The sequence below is a fragment of the Podarcis erhardii genome, assembly GCF_964252035.2.
Source record: "Podarcis erhardii genome assembly, chromosome: 8".
Taxonomy (NCBI): Eukaryota; Metazoa; Chordata; class Lepidosauria; order Squamata; family Lacertidae; genus Podarcis; species Podarcis erhardii.
Genome location: NC_138499.1, coordinates 13,881,633 through 13,907,379, shown reverse-complemented (window position 1 = coordinate 13,907,379; position 25,747 = coordinate 13,881,633). Strand labels below are relative to the sequence as shown.

At 45.1% G+C, this 25,747-nt stretch overlaps 1 protein-coding gene across 3 annotated transcripts in view; it reads left to right on the top strand.

The window, feature by feature from the left end:
• Positions 1 to 25,747, top strand: part of NSMCE2 (NSE2 (MMS21) homolog, SMC5-SMC6 complex SUMO ligase) — a 211,331-nt gene that overhangs the window by 15,201 nt on the left and 170,383 nt on the right. For all 3 annotated transcript variants that reach the window (XM_081874787.1, XM_081874786.1, XM_081874785.1), the window contains exon 3: positions 4,985 to 5,091. In XM_081874787.1, coding sequence (XP_081730913.1) covers positions 4,985 to 5,091 — 107 coding nt within the window. The remainder of the gene's footprint in view (positions 1 to 4,984; positions 5,092 to 25,747) is intronic.

Here is a 25,747-nt window from a genome sequence, read left to right as displayed (position 1 = left end):
TCAGATACATCACACCTACATCACAGAAAAGGCGGTCTAAAACAGAAATTTGAATATTGTTTTTCTCCTGTTGTTGTTTATCTCCTGTCTGGCAGGTTACTTGATTGGATTTCCTGGGGAGCCTGGCCATTCTTTTGTAGTGATAAATACTTAGTTCCTGGGACAGGTCACAGGCTCACACCCTATTCAAACACAGACATACCCTTAAGACGGGATTTGTGAGGAAAGAGACAATGGGAGATTTCCCTTGCAGAGAAAACATTGGCTCAGTTTAGGAATCAAAATGGTTCCAGGTTGGTCTTCCTGTGCTGATCGATGTACGTGCTTGGTTGGTACACTTATGAACATTGCCATATATCTAAGACTATAAATTTCCTATCACATTTGATATGCTGAAGGGGTTTCAGGCAAGACCCCCCCCCCGTCTCGTGAGAATCGCAGGTCACTGTTGAGTGGCAACTCCTTCATCTATTTCTCCTTTTGTATGATTTCAGAGATGTAAGACGGGCGAAGTTTTGTGTACGCTGCAGCTGTGATTCATTTGGGCCACGGGGAGGAGGGTGCCGGTTGCTTGCTACACAAATCTTCCTTGTGATTCATGAAGTGCAATGCGTGTCAGCCTTGTAGGAGGCACATTCACCTGACGAGGGAGGAGAGTAGCTTCCTAAAGGAGAAATTAGCTAAATGCTAAAAGTGCATTGGATAGCGGCAAGGCGGGGTTAGGAGAGACACACAAGGGCTGCTGGGGAAAAGGTGCCATCATTTACCTGTACTTACCTGTACTGCTAGCCAGTTTGGGGGCAGCTGCAAATTCCAGTATTATAAGAATGAGAGTCAAAAAGGGATCTCTCTTTATCTCTCTCTCTCTCTCTCACACACACACACGAACGCTGGATTTGAAGATTGAAAAAATACTGGCTTATAAAAGATAGAATAGTTGGATTCTAAAGAATGGATATCATATGTAGCTGCAGAGGGAAGTCCTTTTATTCTACTCTTGTCTTTAGTTTCTTTCTTTCTTTTCCTTCTCTCTTGCTTTCTCCTTCTTTAGCTTTCTCCTTCCTTCTGACTTTGCTCAGTATATTATAAATGGGTATGTATTTCTGTATATAGTCATTCATACCTCATGTTACGTCTGCTTCATGTTACGTCCGCTTCATGTTACATCCCGCGGCAACCCAGAAGTACCAGAAAGGGTTACTTCCGGGTTTTGCCACATGCGCAGAAGCGCAAAATGACGTCATGCGCATGCGCAGAAGCGGCGAATCGCAACCCACGCATGTGCAGACACGCCGTTGCGGGTTGCGTTCTTTTCATGTTGCGAACGGATCCCTTTCGCAACCAGAGGTACCACTGTATCTTTGAATAAATATCATCATCATCATTATTATTTGAAGCGGATCTCTTTCTCCATTTCGCTCATGGTTCTGTGAGTGGCATGAAGCTACATGTTAGTCTGGTTGGCCAGATTCAGACATTCAAACAAATCATACATTTGTGAAAACACACCATGGTTTAGTGCAGGCAGTCCTTGTTTTGAGTGGAGGTTATGGTTCGGACCCCCACATGCGTAAGCCCGTTCTGCCCTGTTCCTTTTTTTTAATGATATTTTATTAAGTTTTTAACAAGAAGAAAAATTATAAGACAATACATAAAAAGACACAAGAAAAATACAAAAACACAAAAATACAAACATTTAACATATAAAGAAAAATAAAAAATAAAAATCCCTCTTTTTAATTTCTCACCATTCATTAACTTATTTTCCTGACTTCCTCACACCTCCCTTTTTTGTATTCCATTTAGAAATTGGTTCAGCAAACTCATATCTTATTTGTTTATCCTTAATTATTTTTCCTTGCATATTATAATTTCAAATTTTCATCTAATACCAATACATTCTTGCATATTCTTATTTTACCTTATTACTAGAACCCCTTCATTTCATTTCAATGTCATCAACATTCAAAAATTTTACAGTGTTTCTGTAAATAAATTTTAAATTTCTTCCAATCTTCTTCCACCAACTCTTCTCCCTGGTCTCGGATTCTGCCAGTCATCTGCCCTGTTCCACCCCTGGCAGCTACTTCCGGGTTCAGTGCTGTGCATGCCTGTGCAATCAAACACAGCTAAGTTGGTTGTTGCCTGTACTTTGTGTGAATGTGGAAACACCAAGGCTTGATCCCTAGGCCTTGTGCACACAGAGCTGTTGCTCCACCACCGAGCTGCAACCCTTCTCCGTAATATCCTCTAATTGTCTGGCATGAACCAGCCCCCTGGACCTACACTTTGGGCCCATTGCCGTTTCCATCATGCAACCCCACCTAGAGTGCATTGAGGTAGTCAAATCTGGCAGCTGAGCGCGACCTTCCAAGGTCAACATTATGCAAGTGGGATTGCAGCAGAAACTAAATGTTGGTTGCTCAAGCGCATGAGGTAGTGTATTTCTGCATTCGGCATGGGCTGTTCACATAGCCGCCTCCATCATCCTCACCATATCCCACCCGTCTGGCTGGGTTGCCCCATAGACTTGCTAGGAAGGAACTGGCAGGCATCTAGCATCATGGCCAGACGAGGGCTTGCCACTTCTGTCACATAACTTGTGTGTTTTGCTGAGGAAGGAGATTGCACAACTGGCAGAGACGTTAACTCTGGACTTTTGCACCATGTGCACATCCTTTCCGCGAAAAGCGATGCAGCAGATTTCACGTTGCGATGAAGAAAAGGGCAATTGGGGAGAAAGGTAAAAAGTCAAGATTGGAAGTTGGGCTGGGGAAACCCAGCCAGATGGGCGGGGCATAAATAATAAATTATTATTATCATTATTAGATGGATCTTAAAAGATAGAATATACTGCCTTTGTGGGGGAGAAAAACACAAATCTTTTGGGCTGCTAATTTCTGCGGGCAAGGCACAGCTTCTTGTTGGGACACTTGCAGCACCAAGCACACTTCCCATTATTTCCTGTGGGTTAGAAAACACTGACTCAGGTTTTGATGTTAGAACGCTGGCATTTATAAGAATGGGGACTAATTATAGTCTAAAGCGAAGTTCGACAAGAGAGGGCATTTGTGTTTCTATTAAATATTTCTCAGGCAACGTGATGAGTCACTAAATATAACTTCTGCACAAAATACCCTGATTGCCTAATGACTAGGTGTTGGTAACTGAAATTACACACAGACACACAGTCTTTCTCCCTCTCTCACCATCTTTCTTGCATAAAAAAATCTGGGAAGTGTCTCTCTGAGTAATGCATTCGTTGAGGTTGCCCAAGAACTGCAGAGTGACTTTTGATTGCAAAAGCTGTAAAAACATAACTTAACGTATGAAGAACCTGGAAAACACCTGTCATGCTGTATGACAAAATGTACGTTGACAAAGTTGAAGTGGGGAAGTGTTTGAAGGGTATGAATAAAATACTCTCGGTAGTGGTGGGCAGGAAAACAACAAATATTTTGGAATAAAACCATTATGGCAAACACAAATCCATATTCCTTTTATAACAGATGGCAAATGTTTATGGAATACCTAAATGGTTCAGGCTGTGGCAGGAATCCACCCAGCGCTCATGGGAAAATGTGGTGTGATCTCTTAGAGCAATCAAACGAAACACATGGCATGACAAAAGTCTGTCATGTTATCAGTTGTTGACTGCTGTAGCAATTGTTTCCTCAAAATTTATCTTCTGTGCTGTGAAAATAAATAAAAGCAGTTACAGTGGTACCTCGGGTTAAGTACTTAATTCGTTCCGGAGGTCTGTTCTTAACCTGAAACTGTTCTTAACCTGAAGCACCACTTTAGCTAATGGGGCCTCCCGCTGCTGCCGTGCCGCCGGAGCACGATTTCTGTTCTCATCCTGAAGCAAAGTTCTTAACCTGAAACACTATTTCCGGGTTAGCGGAGTCTGTAACCTGAAGCGTATGTAACCTGAAGCGTATGTAACCCGAGGTACCACTGTATGTAGAATAAAACCGTTGTGGGAAACCAATGTGCTGTGGCGGTTAGAGATCTGAGGAGACATGAGTTCAAACCCAGTTAGCAATGAAGTTTACCGGGCTAGTCCCTCTCAGCCCAGCCTACCTGGCAGGGTTCTCGAGAGGATGAAACGGGGAGGAGATTTTTTAAAAGGGAGAGGGCCAATTGTGGAGAACCTCTCATCCAACTGTAACCACTTGGTAAATTTATTTTGTGCCTCCCCACGAAGCGAGGAGAAATATCCCTACTGCCCATCAAAGTTATTCAACTAGCGTAGCAAGTGATTGACATGCAGTGTGTCAGGTGAACAGCTGGTGAATGGTTATCTGTATCCATGTTGATTTGACAGTGATAATACTCTGGTGTTACCACCCTGAAGTGCAAAATATCTGCTAGCTTTGGAAACAAAGAATAAGAAATTCTTCTTCTTCTTCTTCTTCTTCTTCTTCTTCTTCTTCTTCTTCTTCTTCTTCTGCCACTCATGAGGCCTATACATCCTTTGTTTTAAATGTATGGTTAGAGCATGGGTAAGCAAACTAAGGCCCGGGGGGCTGGATCTGGCCCAATCGCTTTCTCAATCTGGCCTGCGGACGGTCTGGGAATCAGTGTGTTTTTACATGAGTAGAATGTGTGCTTTTATTTAAAATGCATCTCTGGGTTATTTGTGGGGCCTAGGAATTTGTTCACTCCCCCCCCCAAAATATAGTCTGGCCCCCCACAAGGTCTGAGGGACAGTGGACCGGCCCCCTGCTGAAAAAGTTTGCTGACCCCTGGGTTAGAGCTTTAGACTGCAACACAGCACTTGGAGAACTGCCGCCTTAATGTTGAAATCAATTTATTGTTTTCAGCTTTTTCTTCTACCTCTTAAAGTGTTTTTTCTTCTTCCTCTCATCCTGTCTCTGGTGTTTTTCTGACTCCTTTAGAGCCATGAGCTCACTAGGTCTGGAAGAACAAATGCCTTTATTTTTTAAAAAACCACACACAAAATAAATCGTTTATTTTGCAGACGACATGAAAGAGGTTGACGAAATGGAAAGAGTGATGTTGGAATATGCTGCAATGAGCAGAGAAATGAACCACTATATGGAAGCAGTTGAAGACACTGTGAATCAGGTAGGTGACAACTGTCACGTTACATGTGGAACAAGTTGTATGACCCCTACAGAGGCACAGTGATTTGAAAGGTATTCTGACAAACTGGATAAAACTGAAGTTTGGCAGTACAGAAGAGCATAGGAAGCTGCCTTATTGGTTCATCTAGTTCAGTATATCCTTCACTGACCAGCAGTGACTCTCTGGGGTTTCAGACAGGGGACATTCCCCAGAAACGCTAGGGCTTGAAGGTTGAGGTGAAGCAATTTTTTGGTGGATTTTAGTAGACATGTTCAGCTGACTTGTGAACGATATGCAAGTCACTGTGAGATAACTGCCAGTTCCTGGAGTTCAACTCTTTTTTTCTTTCTCTCTCTCTCTCCTGCCTCAAATAACCCTTTACCCCGTGCTACTTATAAAACAATAAATATGTCTGATGAAAATGAAGGATTGTCAGTAATTCATACAGTTGCGTGGCTTTGAAAGCCGAGCTGCTGTTGACTTAAGCTGCCGTTGGATCGAAACAGCAGGTGAACTGTACCAACATCCTCTTTTGATTGATTCAGCAACCCGCTGAGTAAGAAATGAGCCATTGGATTGCTGTGATGTTTCCAGCAACAGACTGTGGGAAACCCTTTGTTTGATCAGGAGTGGAAACTCCCTTCTGTGAGACATTTATCTCACCTGTAAAATGACTTACCTTGCGCTACTTCTCCTTTCCAGTATGTTTGAACTACTGTATTTCTCTCTCTCTCTCTTCCACTTCCAAGTTAACCAACACCCTTTTAAAGACCAAGAACGTAAACAATGATGCCATTATTTGGCTTAGCTTTTAGGAAGAAAGCAAAAGACCAGATCCTCTTTTATATACAGCATTACCAAAGCGAAGCAAGCCGTAACGGGCAAGTAGAGAGGGGTTGTGTTGTTGTTGTTGTTGTTGGTGTGTGTGTGTGTGTGTGTGTGTGTGTGTAATTGGTCTGTCCAATGGCAAAGACCAAACACAACTTATTTCCTTAGATCCACCTTCCTATTTGCTTGATCATAGGGTTGCACTAAGGGCACGATAAAGGTGTGACCACAATGCACAAATATATCTTCTATGCAGCTCTTTACATGCCAGGATTGTTGTTGTTTGTTGTTTAGTCGTGTCCGACTCTTCGTGACCCCATGGACCAGAGCAGGCCAGGCACTCCTGTCTTCCACTGCCTCCCGCAGTTTGGTCAAACTCATGCTGGTAGCTTCGAGAACACTGTCCAACCATCTCATCCTCTGTCGTCCCCTTCTCCTTGTGCCCTCCATCTTTCCCAACATCAGGGGCTTTTCCAGGGAGTCTTCTCTTCTCATGAGGTGGCCAAAGTACTGGAGCCTCAGCTTCAGGATCTGTCCTTCCAGTGAGCACTCAGGGCTGATTTCCTTCAGAATGGAGAGGTTTGATCTTCTTGCAGCCCATGGGACTCTCAGGAGTGTCTTCCAGCATCATAATTCAAAAGCATTAATTCTTTATTGTCCAGCTCTCACTTCCATACATTACTACTGGGAAAACCATAGCTTTAACTAGGATTAGCTAACAACAAATTGGACGGATCTCAGTTATCTTAAGAACCTAAGAAGAGCCTTGCTGGATCGAGTCCAGCGACCAACCAGCTGTCTTCTGTAGTTTCAGAACATCCTACCTCTGACTGCAGAGCCTACAACAGATAGATATCATGGCTAGCAGAAACAGATAACCTTATCCCATCCATGAATTTGTCTAATCCTCTTTGAAAGCCAAATCTCTTTTTGAAAGCCACAGTTTTACTCCTCAAGAAGCCAATTCTGTTCTGAGGGTGTACAGTTCAGAATTTTCAAGTTTCCATATCACGTACACTCACACAAACACAGAGAACTTAGGTCTGACACCAGATTTCTGTTGCGTAAGAATTTGTCTCCTCGATTTTACCATCTAACTTCCCCAAGGCTGTAACTTGTCTGCCAGGCTGGTAAGGAATTTTTGCTGGCTAGAAATGAGGTGGGCTGGTGAAGGAGGAACAAAAGAGTTTTGATTCTCCCTTTCTGTTTGCATGTTGGTTATGGGAGAAGCAAAAGCCCTTCCTCTGTTCAGGCCCTGGAGGAAATTGCATACATTTGCCCGTGCAGAGTTAATAGAGATGGTGGAGAAATTAGTTGGGTCTGCGTTTTAATGCCAATCTACAAGATTTGCACTTTGCAACCTGGCATGGCTTCTGGAACGTGCAAGTCTCTGAATTCCGAGGTGCTGTTCTCCAGTTTTAAAAAGTCCGCATAAACGACAGAGGAAAGTACACAAAGAAAATGCATGTATTCCACAGAAAAATGCATTTGGGGAAAATTTCTTGCAAAAATATCAGCAGTAGACAAAATTAAGAAGGTGTATGGATTTTCACACAAATATCTGAAAGAATTTGGCTGGTAGAGCACGAGACCTTTAATCTCAGGGTCTTAGGTTTCAGCCCCCATGTAAGGCAAAAAGATTCCTGCATTGCAGGGGGTTGGACTAGATGACCCTTGGGGTCCCTTCCAACTCTACAATTCTATGATTTGAAGTCATTTGGGACTTTGAAACACTAATGCAAGCACTTTGAATTGTGCCTGGAAACGGACTTGCAACCGGTTCAGCTGTTTTAAAGCAAGCGGGACACCAACTGCTGCATTTTGGACCAACTGAAGTTTCTAAGTCATCTTGAATATGCACAGAATATGCTCTTGAAGAACTCCAGGCAACCTTCGACTGCAGCCGCACATTGCCTCCATCACCGTCATGGTTTTATTTGTATGCCACCTTCCCATAGTTAAAACCATACTCGGCCGGGGGGGGGGGGCGACCACACGGGTGGCGCTGTGGTCTAAACCACTGAGCCTCTTGGGCTTGCTGTTCAGAAAGTTAGCAATTCGAATCCTCACGACCAGGTGAGCCCCTGTTGCTCTGTCTCAGCTCCTGCCAACCTAGCAGTTCGAAAGCATGCCAGTGCAAGTAGATAAATAGGTACCGCTGCGGCGGGAAGTAAACGGCATTTCCATGCACTCTGGTTTCCGTCACGGTCCTCCGTGCATGAGAAGCGGTTTAGTTCTGCTGACCACAAGACCCAGAAAGCTATCTGTGGACAAACGCCGGTTCCCTCGGCCGGAAAAGCGAGATGAGTGCTGCAACCCCATAGTCGCCTTTGACTGGACTTAACCACCCAGGGGTCCTTTACCTTTTTACCTTACAATATGAAACAAATCACGTAATTTCAAACATAGCAAAAGTAGTTATAAACAATAGATAAAGCATTAAAAAGTATACAGCCAAACTGAACCATTTCCACATGAATCATAATAAGATGTAAAACAAAGATGCAAAAATTAATAATATTAGTAACAGTAACCAATGTGTGCCCCCCCCATATACTGCTCCCCCCCCCATATACTGCTCCTTGCAGTTTTTGGGGTTGTAGAATGAATTTGACTGATGCAAGAGGCTAACTGATTGCTGATTGGAGGAGGGAGGGAGTTCCAGGCAACGATTAACTTCTGGTGGGAAGTGCTAGAGGTGGAATGTCTTCCTTCTCTGCAGCATGTATTATATAACTGTTTGAACAGGAAGATTTGCGAAATGCGTCCTGATGGGAATCTCTCTGAATATTCAGGATGAAGACGAAGAGTTGCCCAAGAAGAATATTCACGTTCAAGATCGATTAGTTGCACAATATGAGGAAACTAAGTTTCATGGGTACGCGAACAGAACGTAATGTCCTGGAAGAATATAACCCATAAAACTTCCAGTAACGCAGTTGCTAAGTGGCACTTTCACAAAGCGTCGGTAAAAACATCATTACCCTAAGCCTTGAAAAATAGCTAAACACACACTTCCTGGTCGGTTGTTTGTAGGAATGGCTACAGCAGGATGGTAATTTGGCATAGCAACTTTTACACAGCCACAAGTGGGGAATATGTTAGTGGGGAAACTGAAATTCACCACTAATCTCAATCCATAGCCCTACTGATTTGATTTCCCCTCCCAATGATCTTCGTGTTGCCATAACTTTGCAAATTATCCCATAAAAGGTATTATCACCCACAACAGTGTTTAATAACCTGCTTGTCTGCATATACCTGAGTCAATTACCTGTGCCACGTCAGTAGCCTGAAAGGGAGAGAAAGTGACCAAACCCCCCACCTTATTTATAGTAGTTCTTTCCCCAAATCAGATTACATAATGACTTCTTGGAATGGGGTGAGGGACTTCTGGTCCTCCAGATGTAGCTGACCTACAATTCCCATCAACCACACCACAGCCAGGGATGATGGGAGTTGTAGTTCAGTTGCATCTGAAGGGGCAGTGGTTTCTCCCCCCTTGACTTAGAGGTCCATCAATTAGATGGAGGGTGGGGAAAGTGGGGCTCCAGTTCTTCCCTTTGCTTTCTTTTCTAAGCTTCTCCGCATCTCCCCATCCGTCATTCAAACCGTTGTCTTAGAAGCCATTCTTGGTTTGCTAAACTGGCCTGTCTGGTGATTTCTCCAAACTAGAGATGAACACTGACTGACTCTAATGGAGGACCACATACTTTGTACACAGAAGGTGCTAAGTCATGGTCTGGGCAACCAAGCCATTAGGTAAAGGGGTAATGGGACCCCTGACCATTAGGTCCAGTCGTGGTCGACTCTGGGGTTGCGGCGCTCATCTCGCTTTATTGGCTGAGGGAGCCGGCATACAGCTTCTGGGTCATGTGGCCAGCATGACTAAGCCGCTTCTGGCGAACCAGAGCAGTGCACGGAAACACCATTTACCTTCCCGCCGGAGCGGTACCTATTTATCTACTTGCACTTTGACGTGCTTTCAAACTGCTAGGTGGGCAGGAGTAGGGACCGAGCAACGGGAGCTCATCCTGTTGCGGGGATTTGAACCGCCGACCTGATCAGCAAGTCCTAGGCTCTGTGGTTTAATTCACAGTGCCATTACATTAGCACAATTTTTTTTTGGGGGGGGGGGGAATACAGTACATTCCAATGAGGACGGAATATATTCAGTTGCCACAAAATGCTAACCGGATTGCTAAGGGTGTCTTCTTCCCCTGGAAAAGCAGTGGGGAGAGGATCATAGAATCATAGAATCATAGAATCCTAGAGTTCGAAGAGACCACAAGGGCCATCAAGTCCAACCCCCTGCCAAGCAGGAAACACCATCAGAGCACTCCTGACATATGGTTGTCAAGCCTCTGCTTAAAGACCTCCAAAGAAGGAGACTCCACCACACTCCTTGGCAGCAAATTCCACTGTCGAACAGCTCTTACTGTCAGGAAGTTCTTCCTAATGTTTAGGTGGAATCTTCTTTCTTGTAGTTTGGATCCATTGCTCCGTGTCCGCTTCTCTGGAGCAGCAGAAAACAACCTTTCCCCCTCCTCTATGTGACATCCTTTTATATATTTAAATGGTGTATATAATTAAGTGGTGTATTCTGCAAGAAAATGGGGTAGACCAGCTCCTCTCTGATTGCCCTAGATCCTCCTTCTTATCCATTCATTTCTATTGAGAAAGTGCCTTCCATTATGGTTTGCTTGTGATGAGGGAGGGAAGACTTTTGTATTGTCGATACCACTGTGCAGACAAGATATATTTTGTGCTGTTCTCAAGTGATGTAGGTTTCTGTTTTCATAAGTTGTTATTAGCCACAGATATACGTCAGTTGCAAATACATTATTAGGCAGGTTTGGTTTCAATGTGTTATTATCTGTTTTACCTTTGTTTCCTGAAAGCAAATAAAGGCACTAAATTAGATCGCTCTCTAAAGCATCAGAAAATTTGCCCTTGCAAATGGAATATTCCCCAATGCAAACGACCTTAATGTGGGTAGGGAAATTTTATGGAAAACCCACATCACGGCTGTTCTGCCCATTCCTATGAGATCCCTGTTGGGGGGAGTCGTGTGTTGGAAGTGGGAGGTGGGTTTTGCATTCGCTGCCGCCGCTGTGTTCTCCAACTTGCAGGGCTTACGTTTTTCTTATAGGAGTGAAAAGCAACCATGCAATATGGCAGGATAAAAGGATGTTGTAGGCTGAGCTGAGAGGGCCTCTTTTTAGTCAGGCTCTAGCCGTTCGAGGCTGCTCACCTGTCAACGGCATGCGGTCACAGTGAGGTTGCTCACTTGGTATTCGGGAGCATTGCCTCTAGCTGTGGAAGCAGCACACAGCCATCTTGGCTAGTAGCCTCCTTCTCCGTGATTTTTTCTAACTCGCTTCTGGTGAACTACAGGACCAGGTTTAAGGTGCTGGTTTTAACCTTTAAAGCCCTATACGGCCTAGGACTCTGGTACCTACAGGACTGCCTCTCCCACAGAGGACCTTACAGTCTTCAAACAAAAACATCTTGGAGATCCTGGGCCACAGGGAGGTTAGGCTGGCCTCAACCAGAGCCAGGGCTTTTTCGGCTGTGGCCCCGATCTGGTGGAACGCTCTGTCACAAGAGACTAGGGCCCTGTGGGACTTGACACTTTCTGCAGGGCCTGCAAGACAGAGCTGTTCCACCAGGCCTTTGGCCAAGGCACACAGTCTGACCCCCTCCTTCGGTAATCCTCATAGAACCCTAGCCCAATGGTTGCCATTAATTTGATTCTGAATTGATTCTAGAATGAATTGATTCTAGAATGTATTAATAGATTGTGATTTTATGTAAACTGTATTACTTTTACTGTTGTTAGCCGCTCTGAGCCCGGCTTCGGCTGGGGAGGGCGGGATATAAATATTCCCCCCCCCCATTATTATTATTAAAAGCCTTCCAAGTTGGCGGCCATCGCTGCTTTCGGTGGAGACAAATGCCATAGTTTAGCTATGTACTGCATGGTTAAAGATAAAGGACCCCTGGACAGTTAAGTCCAGTCAAAGATGACTATGGGGTTGCGGCGCTCATCTCACTTTTCAGGCCGAGGGAGCTGGCATTTGTCCACAGACAGCTTTTCCAGGTCATGTGGCCAGCAAGAGTAAATCGCTGCTGACGCAAGGAGGACCATGACGAGTGCCAGAGCGCACAGAAACGCCGTTTACCTCCTGTGTTTACTCAAATCTAACGCTCACCTTTTTTGGCCAAATTATGTTGCGAAAATTAAGGTGCGCATTAGATTCGATGGCACATTTACATTCGCCAGCACATGCTCTTTTTGGGGGTTTCAGGGTTCTGAAACACATTAGATTCAATGGCGCTTTAGACTCGAGTAAATGCAGTATTTATCTACTTGCACTGGCATGCTTTCGAACTGCTAGTTTGGCAGGAGCTGGGACAGAGCAACGGGAGCTCACCCCGTTGCGGGGATTCGAACCGCCGACCTTCCAATCGGCAAGCCCAAAAGGCTCGGTGGTTTAGACCACAGCGCCACCTGCGTCCCCCTGTGCTGAATCCTCTGGTGTTCAGCTTCATTGGGTATCCCCAAGTCCTAGTGTTATGAGAGAGGGAGAAAACCTTTTCTGGACCCACTTTCTGTATGCCACGGGGTTACTCTTTTAATGTGACAATTATTTCTCTCCACCCCCCCACCCCAATTTCTTGTTGATGTTTCGAAGGCTGAAAAACGTAGCTAAATTCACTTTGCAACGTAATTGTGGAAAGTGAGAGAGGGACACAGTTGGACTCCTTTTTGTTGCAACTCCCCCCCCCCCCCCGTTCCACAGGAAGCGTTGGAAACACAATGTTTTTTAATCTTCCAGTTATAATATTTGTGGCATTTTGCTAATCCTTCCAAGTCTGGGGCAATAAGCTTCTCTCTGAATAAATCGAGTCCTGTTGTGAGCTAAAGCTCTGATAAGTTTCATTTTCCAAATCCGGTTGGTCTGCATTTTTGAAGTGCTAAAACTCTGAAATGGGTAAAAATCCTTTCCTGCATTTTTATAATCTATTAACATCCCAAGTGTTTTTTCTTTTCTCCTTTAAGCAGATAGCGAAAAAATGCCATGTAGGCTGATGACCTGCATTTTGATTTTTTCCAACGCCGGTTCAACATTTCTAAAACGTAACTAGAAATGGTACAATTTGCTGGGGAACTTTGCTGAATACGCCCCTTTGAAGCGAATGACAGATGGCAACTTAGTTCATCGAGCCCATATGACTTCAAAATGAATGGGCAATCCTCACTGAAATCACAGAAGTCAGGCTGAATAAGACATCTAGTGGTGGCGGCGAGAGAATTGAGGACCCTCAAACGCTTCTTACACATCCCAAACTGCAAAAGAAAAATTAATAGGGAAAACAATAATGTGCAGAATTAGTTATGCAAAACCAAGAAATTATTATTCCCTCATTTTGCATAATTCCAGATGTTGTTGGACTACAGTTTCCATCATCTCTGTCATTGCATATGCTGGCTGGGTCTGATGAGAGTTGGTGTCCAGCAGTATTTGGGGTCTCCCCCCCCATTTTATTAGATCTCCAAGGTCCACTAATTATAGTTGGGTGCGATATGGTGGCCCAAGGTGCAGGGCCAATTTCCTGCTATGCTCTGTGATGCACACACTGGAATGTTCCAAAGGTAATGTGCAATTTGTACCTGAGTTTCTACGGACCAGGGATCCTAGCTGTCTAATTTAGTGGATCAGGGGGAGCTGTTGTTATTAAGCAAAAAGTGGGAGTTGGAAATCCTTGTAGATCTGCTGCGGTGGTCTCCTAGTGATCTTTCTAACCCTTTTTCTACCTACCCCTAATGTATAAACGTAAAGGGACCCCTGACCATTAGGTTCAGTCGTGGCTGACTCTGGGGTTGTGGCGCTCATCTTGCTTTATTGGCCGAGGGAGCCGGCATACAGCTTCCGGGTCATGTGGCCAGCATGACTAAGCTGCTTCTGGCGAACCAGATCAGCGCACGGAAACGCCGTTTACCTTTCCGCTGGAACGGTACCTATTTATCTACTTGCACTTTGACGTGCTTTCAAACTTCTAGGTTGGCAGGAGCAGGGACCGAGCAACGGGAGCTCACCCCGTTGCGGGGATTCGAACCACCAACCTTCTGATCGGCAAGTCCTAGGCTCTGTGGTTTAACCCACAGAGCCACCCGCATCCCATATGTATACAGGTTGCATAATTCATATTTTTCTTGATGCAGAATTTGGATTGTCCGAATGCAGAATTGCTGGGTTTTTTTTTTCAGCTTGTCAGCCTTACTAATGGCTTCCTGGGAGCTTTCATACAGCAAGTGTGAGGTGCTCTGTGATGTGCCTCTGAGCCGAGCTGCTGTGCGTAGGGGGAAGCTCAGTTGTGGTCTCTCGCGCTGCTTGTCGTGTAGATTTATTTTAGCTTGTGGCTTTCAGGGTTAAGAGCTTTGGCCATTCTGAAAAAGTACGAAAATGACTAAGAGGACAACAGTTGCTACATACACAAGGACACCCAGAACCTTCTCTAGCAGCTGCCCAAGAGCAGGAAGGTGCCAGAAGGCTGCAAAGCAATGCCCTCTGTAGGTTCTAGGCAAGCACATAGCCATTTGGGTTGCTTTGAAACTCTCTTCCCAAGATGGATAACTGGGGAGGGAGAGGAGGATGAAGCTGTGGAGAACATGCAAGACTGGTTCCAGGTTTTGGTGGGGCCCTTCAAGAAGGCAACAGCTGCCAGGATGCTCATAGCAAAAAATTGGAAAGGTAGAAAAAATTCATCAATGAAAGAATGGCAAATTAAATTTTGTGAATGTATACATCTGGCAAGACTCACAGCATTCATCAGGGGACAATCGGACAAAAAATTATTAAAAGAATGGGGATGTGCTAAAGAGTATATGAAAAAACATCGTTCTAGAGTAAGCATATCGGTATGTAATGAATGAAGCATTGCAGGGTTAAAGAAAGAGAAAAATGGTGCAAAAAGTATAAAGATAGAGGTAATCTACATTAGACACAACAATTTAGAAAGAGTAAAAATTTTGAGGTCTTAGAACAAAGGAAGGAAGTCAATATGTGTATATGTACGTAATGGTTAGAATGGTGATATGGTTTTATTTGTAGATGTATGGGGTTTTTTTGTGTACTTTTTTCTCTTGTGTTTCCCCCCCTTGTTTGTTCTGTTTTATTTTGGATTCAATGTTTGTATTTTTGTTGTAATTTTGCATTAAAAATAAAAAAATAAAAAATAAGACACTTTGAGTGTCTCTCCTTGTGTGCAACCACTTTCCTTCGACCATTGTTGTTACCACCCGTTCGCTTTCTTCTTGCTGTGGGGCCAATCCTCAGTTACCTACCAGCAGGGGAAGATAAGGTACATGGAAGTCGTTGCACCGCCTCTTTGATCTTCTCATGGTTCACTTGCTCAAAGTGGGCATGCAAGCAGTGAAGAGTTCTGCAAGGTTTCAGGAACAGACGTTGGACCATATACAGTCGTACCTTGGAAGTCGAACGGAATCCATTCCGGAAGCCCGTTCGACTTCCAAAACATTCTGAAACAAAAGCAAGGCTTTTGATTGGCTGCAGGAAGCTCCTGCAGCCAATCGGAAGCCCTGTCGGACGTTCGGTTTCCAAAAATAGTTCACAAATCAGAACAGTCACTTCTGGGTTTGCGGCATTTGGGAGTCAAAACATTAAAGAACTAAGCTGTTCAAAAACCAAGGTATGGCTGTATTCCATTTGCCGGGGTGTAGAACTTGGCAATGACAAACCTAGACAGCATCTTATAAAGCAGAGACATCACCTTGCCAACAAAGGTCCGTATAGTGAAAGCTATGGTTTTCCCAGTAGTGATGTATGGAAGTGAGAGCTGGACCATAAAGAAGTCTGATCACCGAAGAATTGATGCTTTTGAATTATGGTGCTGGAGGAGAGTCTTGAGAGTCCCATGGACTGCAAGAAGATCAAACCCATCCCATTCTGAAGGAAATCAGCCCTGAGTGCTCACTGAAAGGACAGATCCTGAAGCTGAGGCTCCAAGACTTTGGCCACCTCATGAGAAGAGAAGACTCCCTGGAAAAGACCCTGATGTTGGGAAAGATGGAGGGCACAAGGAGAAGGGGACGATAGAGGACGAGATGGTTGGACAGTGTTCTTGAAGCTACTAACATGAGTTTGACCAACCTGTGGGAGGCAGTGGAAGACAGGAGTGCCTGGCATGCTCTGGTCCCTGGGGTCACGAAGAGTTGGGCACGACTAAACGACTAAACAACAACAACAACAAGAACTTGGCAAACGTTGAGATGCAAGCATTGAGCTCATCAAACATGGCAAGCCTGAATGCTACCAGAAAGCAACACAGTCAAACATAGACTGAGCCTCATATAGGAGCAGCAGTTCTGCACCTTCAGTTAAAAGGGCCCTAGCTTGCTCCAGCAGTTTTTTACTCCGGTAGAGTGTGGGAGACTGGTTCGATTGGGACTTCTGTAACCGAGTCCTCAGGCTTAGAGGGTGGCAGTGCCACCTCCTCGGGCTGGAGGGGCCCTGCTGCAATGGGCCCATCTTATGGACATGCTCTTGGGGCTTGCCGTTACATGCCGTTACATGTCCAACTCAGAAAGTCCTCAATCCCATCCCTCGAAGAACAGGAATCTGGCCCCAGGGTCATGATGCCAGGTGCACAACGATGCTGATAATTCACTTCCCCGAGCTGCTGGCTCTGGGACTCCATGAAAGCTGAGTGGGAACTGGTGTCTGCAGACTGGGAAGGAGGAATGGGACCATAAAGGGAAGCCATGAAGAGGAAGGCAAATATGTGGATCAGTAAGGATATATATGGCAAAGCCAGGTAGGGTAGTGAGCTGTATAGACTGCTTGCAGCTAAAGGATTGTAGATTGGTAGTAACAAAAGCTGCAAACTGTAGAACTGACCTCTAAATCTCTCCGCAAGTGGCAAGAGTGTCTACCTGCCAGTTTTGCACAGGCTGACCCAACCAAGCACATGGGCAGAAGTTGATGCATGAGCATGTATGAGAACATGTATGCCGCAGAACATCTCACTTCAGGTTTCTTAAATAAGGCTGCCAAGCTCAAAGGAGATACTCCCTCCTTTGCGCTGCGTGTTGAGGTCAGTAGCAACCTGCGTTGAGACCTTCTGCTGTGGCTTTCCACACGCACTAATGCTGAGCTAGTAGAAAACTTCTCCTGAGAGTGGCGTCTACCTTTTCTTCCTGAAGCAACCCAGTCCACATTGTAAAATATTCCAGTGGCTCCATCAGTTCACGTGGGATGATGGACAGGCCTGTTGGCCATTACCATTGTCCCTTATGATCCACGGGTACACCTCAGAATACACACAGTCCTCTTCTCTTGCAGTACTGGGGAAGGTTGGTAGTTGCAGGAAAGCTCAAGGCCATTCCCACCTCTGATGGCTCTCCTGACAGAATTCTTGCTGGTGGACCCCCTTCTAGGTTGCTGGGCCCATTTTGTGGCAGCAGAAGTGGGCAACAGCAGTGGCACTCCCACAAGCCCCAGGCAGCCGAGTCTAGGAGCTGCCGTAGTTTCCCATGACCCTACACTTGGGGGCATTGTAGGGAATTAAAAATGGCAGCTCTGGGTTTACCAGCGGGTGCTGCTATTTTAGTTTCCTACACCTCCCCTGGGACGCAGGTGGCGCTGTGGGTTAAACCACAGAGCCTAGGGCGTGCTGATCAGAAGGTCAGCGGTTCGAATCCCTGCGACAGGGTGAGCTCCCGTTGCTCGGTCCCTGCTCCTGCCAACCTAGCAGTTCGAAAGCACGTCACAGTGCAAGTAGATAAATAGGTACCATTCCAGCGGGAAGCTGCTGTGGTTTGCCAGAAGCGGCTTAGTCATGCAGGCCACATGACCCGGAAGCTGTACGCCGGCTCCTTTGGCCAATAAAGCGAGATTAGCACTGCAACCCCAGAGTCGGCCACAACTGGACCTAATGGTCAGGGGTCCCTCTTTAACTTAACACCTCCCCAGAACAATGTTCAAGGCCACTGTGGGAAATTAAGATGGCGGCTAGTTTCCCCAATGCAGCTGCCCAACACAGATTGTGAGGTATCAGGAAAATAAATTGTTAAAATAAGGTCTGATACCCTGTTAGGCTGCAGAAGTTGCCCGAGTGTGCTTTGTGCAGGCCTGGGGAAGTTTTCCTTTCAGGGAGAATAATGGCTGCCATTATTGATTTCTCCCACAAGGAATGTTGGGGCTCATTGGAACATTTTGAAAGCAACTGTTTTGGAGGAAGCCTGGGCTAGGGTGACACCACATACCTCTGGAAAGTGATGAAGTGCCAGTATTGATACCTGTGGAGAGTGGAGACATGCATTTCCATGTGATTTCGGCAGTCCATTGGCTGGGCCTGCTGAGTTTTATTTTTATTTTTCCTTCTCAAACATGTTTTCTGTAAACTCTCGGTGCATTGTTTGGTCGCATGACTAATGCGTGTTAGCGGATTTGTGTTAGGTTCTGAGTCACCGCTTTGTTGTATTATGACTTACATCCCTATGGAAATGAAATATGGCAGAGGACTTTAACCTTTTGTTCCAGGGGTGTGTTTTGACATAGCCCTTCTGTGTCAACATAGCCTCTTGTTATGGGACAAACATTTTGGCTGGTGAAAGCCTTCTCTTTTTTTTCTTCTTCTCCTTTTTAAAAGGGCATATTACTCCTGACTGCTTTTAGTTTAGAAAATAAAGCTGAGACAAGCCATATGGAATACCCGCCCTGGAATGTGTAGTTGTTTCTGCATTAGTACTCGCCCTGGAATCCAGCCTGCTTCTGACACCGTTTAAATTTGTAGGACAGTATCCAAAGAACCACATGGTTAATTCCATATGTCCTCTGAAGCTATGTATTTGTATTTCTAGAATATCAGCCCTCCTCTCCCAGGGGACAAACTGTTTTCGTAACTTAGCAAGTGTTTTAAAAGTAGTATACCATGTCAAATGTCATTATTATTATTATTATTATTATTAATGCTAGTAATAATAGGAGTTGTGAGCAAGTCCCTTGGTGCACCTAACTCATTGCCTTTACAAGGTCTTAGATGGTCCAGAGATTGTTGAGAACTCTGTGCCCCCCCAACTCAATTTTTTTTTTTAAAAAATACTGTCCAAATGAGAGAAGTGGGGACTTATATCCAGCATAGCACTATGTAAGCATTTTGTCAGCGCAAGGACTTACGCTTGTGCAATTGGACTTCTCCCCTCTTCCCTCCCTCAATGCACCCCATGAAATCTTTTCTGGGGGTTTATCCAACCCTCCGGAAGAGATTTGGGGAGGGTGTGGAGTGTACACAGGGAAAATCCCTTTGTACAAGCGAAAATTTGCACGCTGACAGGACCCTGACATTTGATGCAAGACATGATAACAGGTTTGAGTGTCAGAAGACATATGAAAGCAGCCCTGTATAGGGAAGTTTTTAATGTGGAATGTTTCGTTACGTTTTTATATGTGTTGGAAACCACCCAGAGTTTCTGGGGCAACCCAACGAGAATAATAAAATTAGTATTATTAAATGCTTACCAGGAAGCAAATCCTATTGAACGCTGTGAAATCTGCTATTGCATTGGCATGTCTAGGACTGAGATACAAAGGTACCTTCCATAGCATCCGCCAATGATTAATTTAGCAGTTACTCCCTTAACCTGAGCTGATTGTGAGCGTCGACAAAGAATGTGCATTTGAGTTGAAAAGTTGAAGGCAACTTTAACACACTTGAGAGAGTCCAGTTCTTTGCTTTGCTTTTCATTGTCCCTTTCTGTGTCATGCTTTCGTTGTCTTGCTAAAGTCTTTGAAACATCAGTTTCTCTGGAAGGAGCATGCAATAAATTCTGCTGCAATAGGACATGCCTAATGCTGAACCTATTCTGGGGAACCCTTGATTTCTTGGAATCTTGTAAGAGCTTTTGTAGCGGGAGGATCACCGATAGTGGACAAGCTTCTTTGAAGAACAGCTTGCTCAGCTCTGCCAATTAAGTGCCTATCTGCCATCAAGAGTTGGATGGGTTTATAGGCACACATAACGTGATGGCAAAGTCCATCAAACCCAGACAACAACATCTCACACAAATTGGTTGCATGCCCTGCATAAGCCCAATGATTTCCTTCCAACATTTGTTTTGCCATAGCTCAGTTGGTTATTAGAGCGTGGTGCTGATAATGCCAAGGTTGCAGGTTCGATTCCCACATGGGGCAGCTGCATATTCCTGCGTCATAGGGGGGTTGGACACAGATGATCCTCAGGGTCTCTTCCAATTCTACAATTACATGATTTCAGAGTTTTGAGAGGATTGAAGAAGAGAGTATTGGTGTTAACTAAAGCAGGCGGAAAAGGCATGAGAGAGAGAGAAATCAGCTCTGCAATACAGTGCAGTGGTACCTCTGGTTGCGGACGGGATCTGTACCGGAGCTCCGGTCAGACCCCGAGGTTTTCGCAACCGGAGGTGCCTGTTCTGTGCATGCGTGCGGCGCGGTAGAGCGCTTCTGCACATGTGCGCACTGCAAAACCTGGAAAAATACTTCCAGGTTTGCCGTGTGCGTAACCCGAAGGGTACGTAACCAGAGGTGCGCATAAGTAGAGGGTAATACTGTAGTGGAAAAGAGCAAGAGGAAAGTCCGCAAGCTTGACAGCTCCTTGGTTTGTGGTCTCAAGCATCAGGTTCTGGTTTGAGTAAGGCGGACTTTGCTTCTCTGCGATGCTCCCAATATCTTTTATCCTCCGATTATGAAACAGATCTAAAAGGGTGTGTCTGTGCTGGAATATAAATGCTGGGGTAGTGGTGGTTTTAGAAGTTGTAAATGTTTGATGTTTTATTATGGGGTGACCCAACCAGATGGGTGGGGAATAATAATAATAATAATAATAATAATAATAATAATAATAATAATAATAATAATATATCCTGATACTGCTGGACTACAGCTTGCACCATCCCTGTCCATTGCCCACATGCTGGAACTGATAGGAGTTGCAGTCCAACAGCATCTGAAGGACACCATGTTGGGAACTCCTGTAAATACATTGCCACACAACGGCGGAAAAGAGATTGCTGTAACTCGGGGAAGAAGAATCTGCCTCCCCATACCCACATATGTTTAACTACAAGGCCCTTCATCCCTGACCATTGCCCTGCTGCCTGAGGTGAGGGGAGTTGTTGTTGCCATCCGTCTGTCTCAAGAGGCAATGGAGTGTGCCTCTGGGAGTGAAGTCAGAACTGCTGGTGCTGACCTTTAAAGCCCTAAACGTCCTCGGTCCAGTATATCTGAAGGAGCGTCTCCACCCCCATCGTTCTGCCCGGATGCCGAGGTCCAGTGCCGAGGGCCTTCTGGTGGTTCCCTCACTGCGAGAAGCCAAGTTACAGGGAACCAGGCAGAGGGCCTCCTCGGTAGTGGCACCCACTCTATGGAACACCCTCGCACGAGATGTCTAAGATAAGAACAACTACCAGACTTTTAGACGACACCTGAAGGCAGCCCTGTTTAGGGAAGCTTTTAATGTTTAATAGACGATTGTATTTTAGTATTCTGTTGGAAGCCACCCAGAGTGGATGGGGAAACCCAGCCAGATGGGTGGGGTATAAATAAATTATTATTATTATTATTATTATTATTATTATTATTATTATTATGAAGTGACCTCCCCAGGGTGCAAGCCTGGGCAGTGTGTCTGGAGGTCCTGGGATGCCCAGACCCCTCCTTCTCGTCTCACTGATGTGGTCCAAAGGAAAACAGAGCAATACGTTTGGCACCAGCTTGGCTGCAGGTGTTGCCAGAAGGAGGTCCCATGGTGCCACTCGCCCATTTCTTACCTGGGTAGAAAGGTGGAGCCCCTTCCGTCCTGGCAGAGGCATCTTCGTAATGCTGTGAGCTCTCTTTCAGGCCAGGCGGCACTTAGAACTAATGCATTGGGGCAAGGCAACTGGAGTGGGGCAACTAGCTTGAAAAGAGCAGTGCCTTAGCCAAGAGTCTGGAAAGAGGGCCATTGTTGTTCATAGAGTTGCCTAGACCAGTGTTTCCCAACCTTGGGCCTCCAGCTGTTTTTGGACTACAACTCCCATCATCCCTAGCTAGCAAGACCAGTGGTCAGGGATGATGGGAATTGTAGTTCAAAAACAGCTGGAGGCCCAAGGTTGGGAAACACTGGCCTAGACTAACTGTTTCCCCCCCACCCCTCCAAAAATCTGTACAGTGGATGCTGCGGGTTACAAATGTGATCCGTGTGGGAGGCACGTTCGCAGCCTGCAGTGCCGCATCTGTGTACGTGAGGGTTGCGATTTGGCGCTTCTGTGCATGTGCAAAGCGTGATTTAGCGCTTCTGCTCATGCGCGGCCACCAAAACCCGGAAGTCCGCGTCCGTAACCCGAAAAAATGCAACCTGAAGCGTTTGTAACCTGAGGTATGACTGTACCTCGGGTTACATACGCTTCAGGCTACAGACTCCGCTAACCCAGAAATACTGCTTCAGGTTAAGAACTTTGCTTCAGGATGAGAACAGAAATCGTGCTCCGGCGGCACGGCAGCAGCAGGAGGCCCCATTAGCTAAAGTGGTGCTTCAGGTTAAGAACAGTTTCAGGTTAAGCACAGACCTCCGGAACGAATTAAGTATTTAACCCGAGGTACCACTGAATATGCAGATTTGCAGCACTTGCGTATTCTTTCACACAGAAGCAATGGGATTGCAAAAACGCTTGGGTCTCCTTGCAGTTTTCAGTGGAGTCCAGTAGGTGGTGGAACACGACTTTCAGAGCACCCTGCTCAGCAGGGATGCCTAATAAACTTCAGTCTTGCTGCAGTGGCCTTGGCATCTGGGAGGTGAAATGAGATCAGGATTCCTAGGTGGTGGTGGGTGGGGGGAAAGAGTTGCGTTGAAATGCTTGATGGGGCCTGCCTGGCGGGGTTTTTTTTTGGGTTTTTTTACAATAAGAGTCCAACAGGATAGATCAAACATTGGGAAACGTGGTGATTTAAGAGTGAGGACTTTGCTGTGTGTTTGAGATGAAGGAAAAGGACTGGCGATAGACACCGGAAATGTCTATTAGGTTGTGGGGAGGGATGGTACTTCCGATGGCACTTTCCCGGTCGGTATCCGAGCATTTATTTATTTTTATTTTTTGGCCCTGCTGCTTTCACCAGGAAAAGCAGCTCATCAACCTTGAAGCAGAACAAGCTGCAATTTGGGTTTGCTGAAGAATTGTTTTCAGAGGTAAAGGGCCGATTTTTGCGGGGAAAGCACCGGGACAAAAGGAAAAGAAAAATACTCAGATACAGAGTTTTAGAGCATGCGCCTGTGCTTAGAAATGCATCACAAAAGGTAGTCTGAATGAGCTGGACGATGCTGAGCTGATGAACAGCTTCCTTACGACCTTAACCTATATTTCAGTTGTTCCCATGGAATTCTTAAAAAGCAAGCCTTTTTGTTTTTAAAGTGACTTCGTAGCTGTTATGATTTTCAAGAACAATGTCTTGCAAGTTCCTGCGGGTTTTTTCCCCTTCCCCACCCCTTTTCCTAAGCCGCTAAGCCGCTTATCAGCTGATCCGCTGATAAGCCACTTATCAGCTGATCCGCTAAAAGCCGCTAAACTGCTAATAGCGCTAATCCGCTAAGCTGTCAATGGGCTTGCTTCGCAAGACGAAAAAACCGCTATACGAAGAGCCTCACGGAACGGATTAATTTCGTCTTGCGAGGCACTACTGTATACAGTGGTGCCTCGCAAGACGAAATTAATCCGTTCCGTGAGGCTCTTCGTATAGCGGTTTTTTCGTCTTGCGAAGCAAGCCCATTGACAGCTTAGCGGATTAGCGCTATTAGCAGTTTAGCGGCTTTTAGCGGATCAGCTGATAAGTGGCTTATCAGCAGATCAGCTGATAAGCGGCTTAGCGGCTTAGGAAAAGGGGTGGGGAAGGGGAAAAAACTCGCAGGAACTTGCAAGACATTTCGTCTTGCGAAGCAAGCCCATAGGGAAATTTGTTTTGCGAAGCGCCTCCAAAATGGAAAACCCTTTCGTCTAGCGGGTTTTCCGTCTTGCGAGGCGTTCGTCTTGCGGGGCACCACTGTATGTATATACACACACACACACACACACACACACACACACATAGGGGTCTCGGCTGCCAATGCAACGTCACCCACCCCCACACAATAACTCTGAGGTTTGTAAAAGGATTGATTGATTGATTGACTGATGATAATATCAGTGACAGGGTGGTTCAAAATATAAAGATATAAAATGAGAAGGCAAAATGCACTTGCAATAAAATAATTTTTTAAAAAAATAACTTTCAAGAGAAGGACAATTCGAGAATGAATTATTAACAGTGAATGGCCTTTTATGCTTCCTCCAGCTGAATAGGAGTTCACTTTTTGAATAATAAGAATTATATGTCACGGGGGCGGGGGGCATCAGGATTTTAGAGATGCTTATGTGGGGCATGGCCCAAAAAAAGGTTGGGAACCATTGTTCTAGAGTCTTAAGTGTTCTCTGATGTTCTCAAAACTCTCACATGTGAGCGGCCTAGGTCACCCAATTCAAGATCCGCCCCCCCAGTTCATACTGACTGTTAATTGATTAATTAGCTAGTGCATTCATTCACTTATGAACAAAACAATGCTTCTGAATGGGAAGAAGCATGGTTTGTTTTTAGGGAGGCTGCAGATACAAAATGCAAAGCAGCTAACATTTTCTACATGCTGCAGAGATGCTTTATAAAGGACATGCCTACTAGAGATGATCTAAGCTGGTATTAGCCTTCGAAGACACAGGCCTTCACCGTGTGTGAGAGCAGCCATGTATAAACCAGCCAACAAAAGTTGGACCTTCAAATGCAAAAGTTCTGGTCAAAAGGGATATTGCAGAGTTGGAAGAGATTCAGAAAGGAGCATTGGATTCCTCATGCTGGATGAGGGCACCAGATTGGAATCCTGGAAACCCATAGCGCCCATACAAGGGTTTTGCTTACCCAGCAAGTTGAAAAACTGCAAAGCTTTTCCCATGTCTCTATGTGCCATGTGTAGGCTAAATTTGCAATAAGAAAAGATGGGAAAAGGTTAATTCAGATAAGGCTGTTGAGGAGAAGGGAAAGAACGAAGTAAGGAAACGATCTTGGAATACCAGGTAGGTTTTTATTGCAGAAACCAGAGGTGCCAAGATCATAATCGGATGAGTCATTTTTTTTTTTTTTTTGTGGGATGAAAAAAGGAGACAGACTTGTAGATGATGAGATGTGTCTTCATTTATCTTTTTAATTTTCCTAAAAAAACCTCTCACCTAAAAAAATTCAACCAGTTTTACCTTCATGTTCTCTTACCCTTCAGCCAGCTAGTATGGGCCTAGCTGCTTGCACAGATATTTTTGCCTTCATAATTAGATATAATAAAGCTGAGTAACCTTACTTAATTGCAGCTTGTGGCAACCACTGTATGAGTTGTCAGGGAGGTGTAACTGTATAGAGTGGGGGATGTTTGGAGAGAGAAGGGAAGAATTCAGGTAATGTGTGTTTAATAAATATATATATGTTTGTGTGTGTGCTTTTACTTGGGATTATTTTTTGGGGGAACTGCATACTGCATACCCCTGTACAGTCAAACCTCGGTTCCCTAACGTCTCCGTTGTCGTATGTTTCGGTTCCCGAACGCCAAAAACCCAGAAGTAACTCCTGTGGTTTTCGAAAGATTTTCAGAAGCCGAATGTGCTACGTGGCTTCTGTTTTGAGTTTCCCTATTGCAGAGACATCACCTTGCCGACAAAGGTCCGTATAGTTAAAGCTATGGTTTTCCCAGTAGTGATGTATGGAAGTGAGAGCTGGAC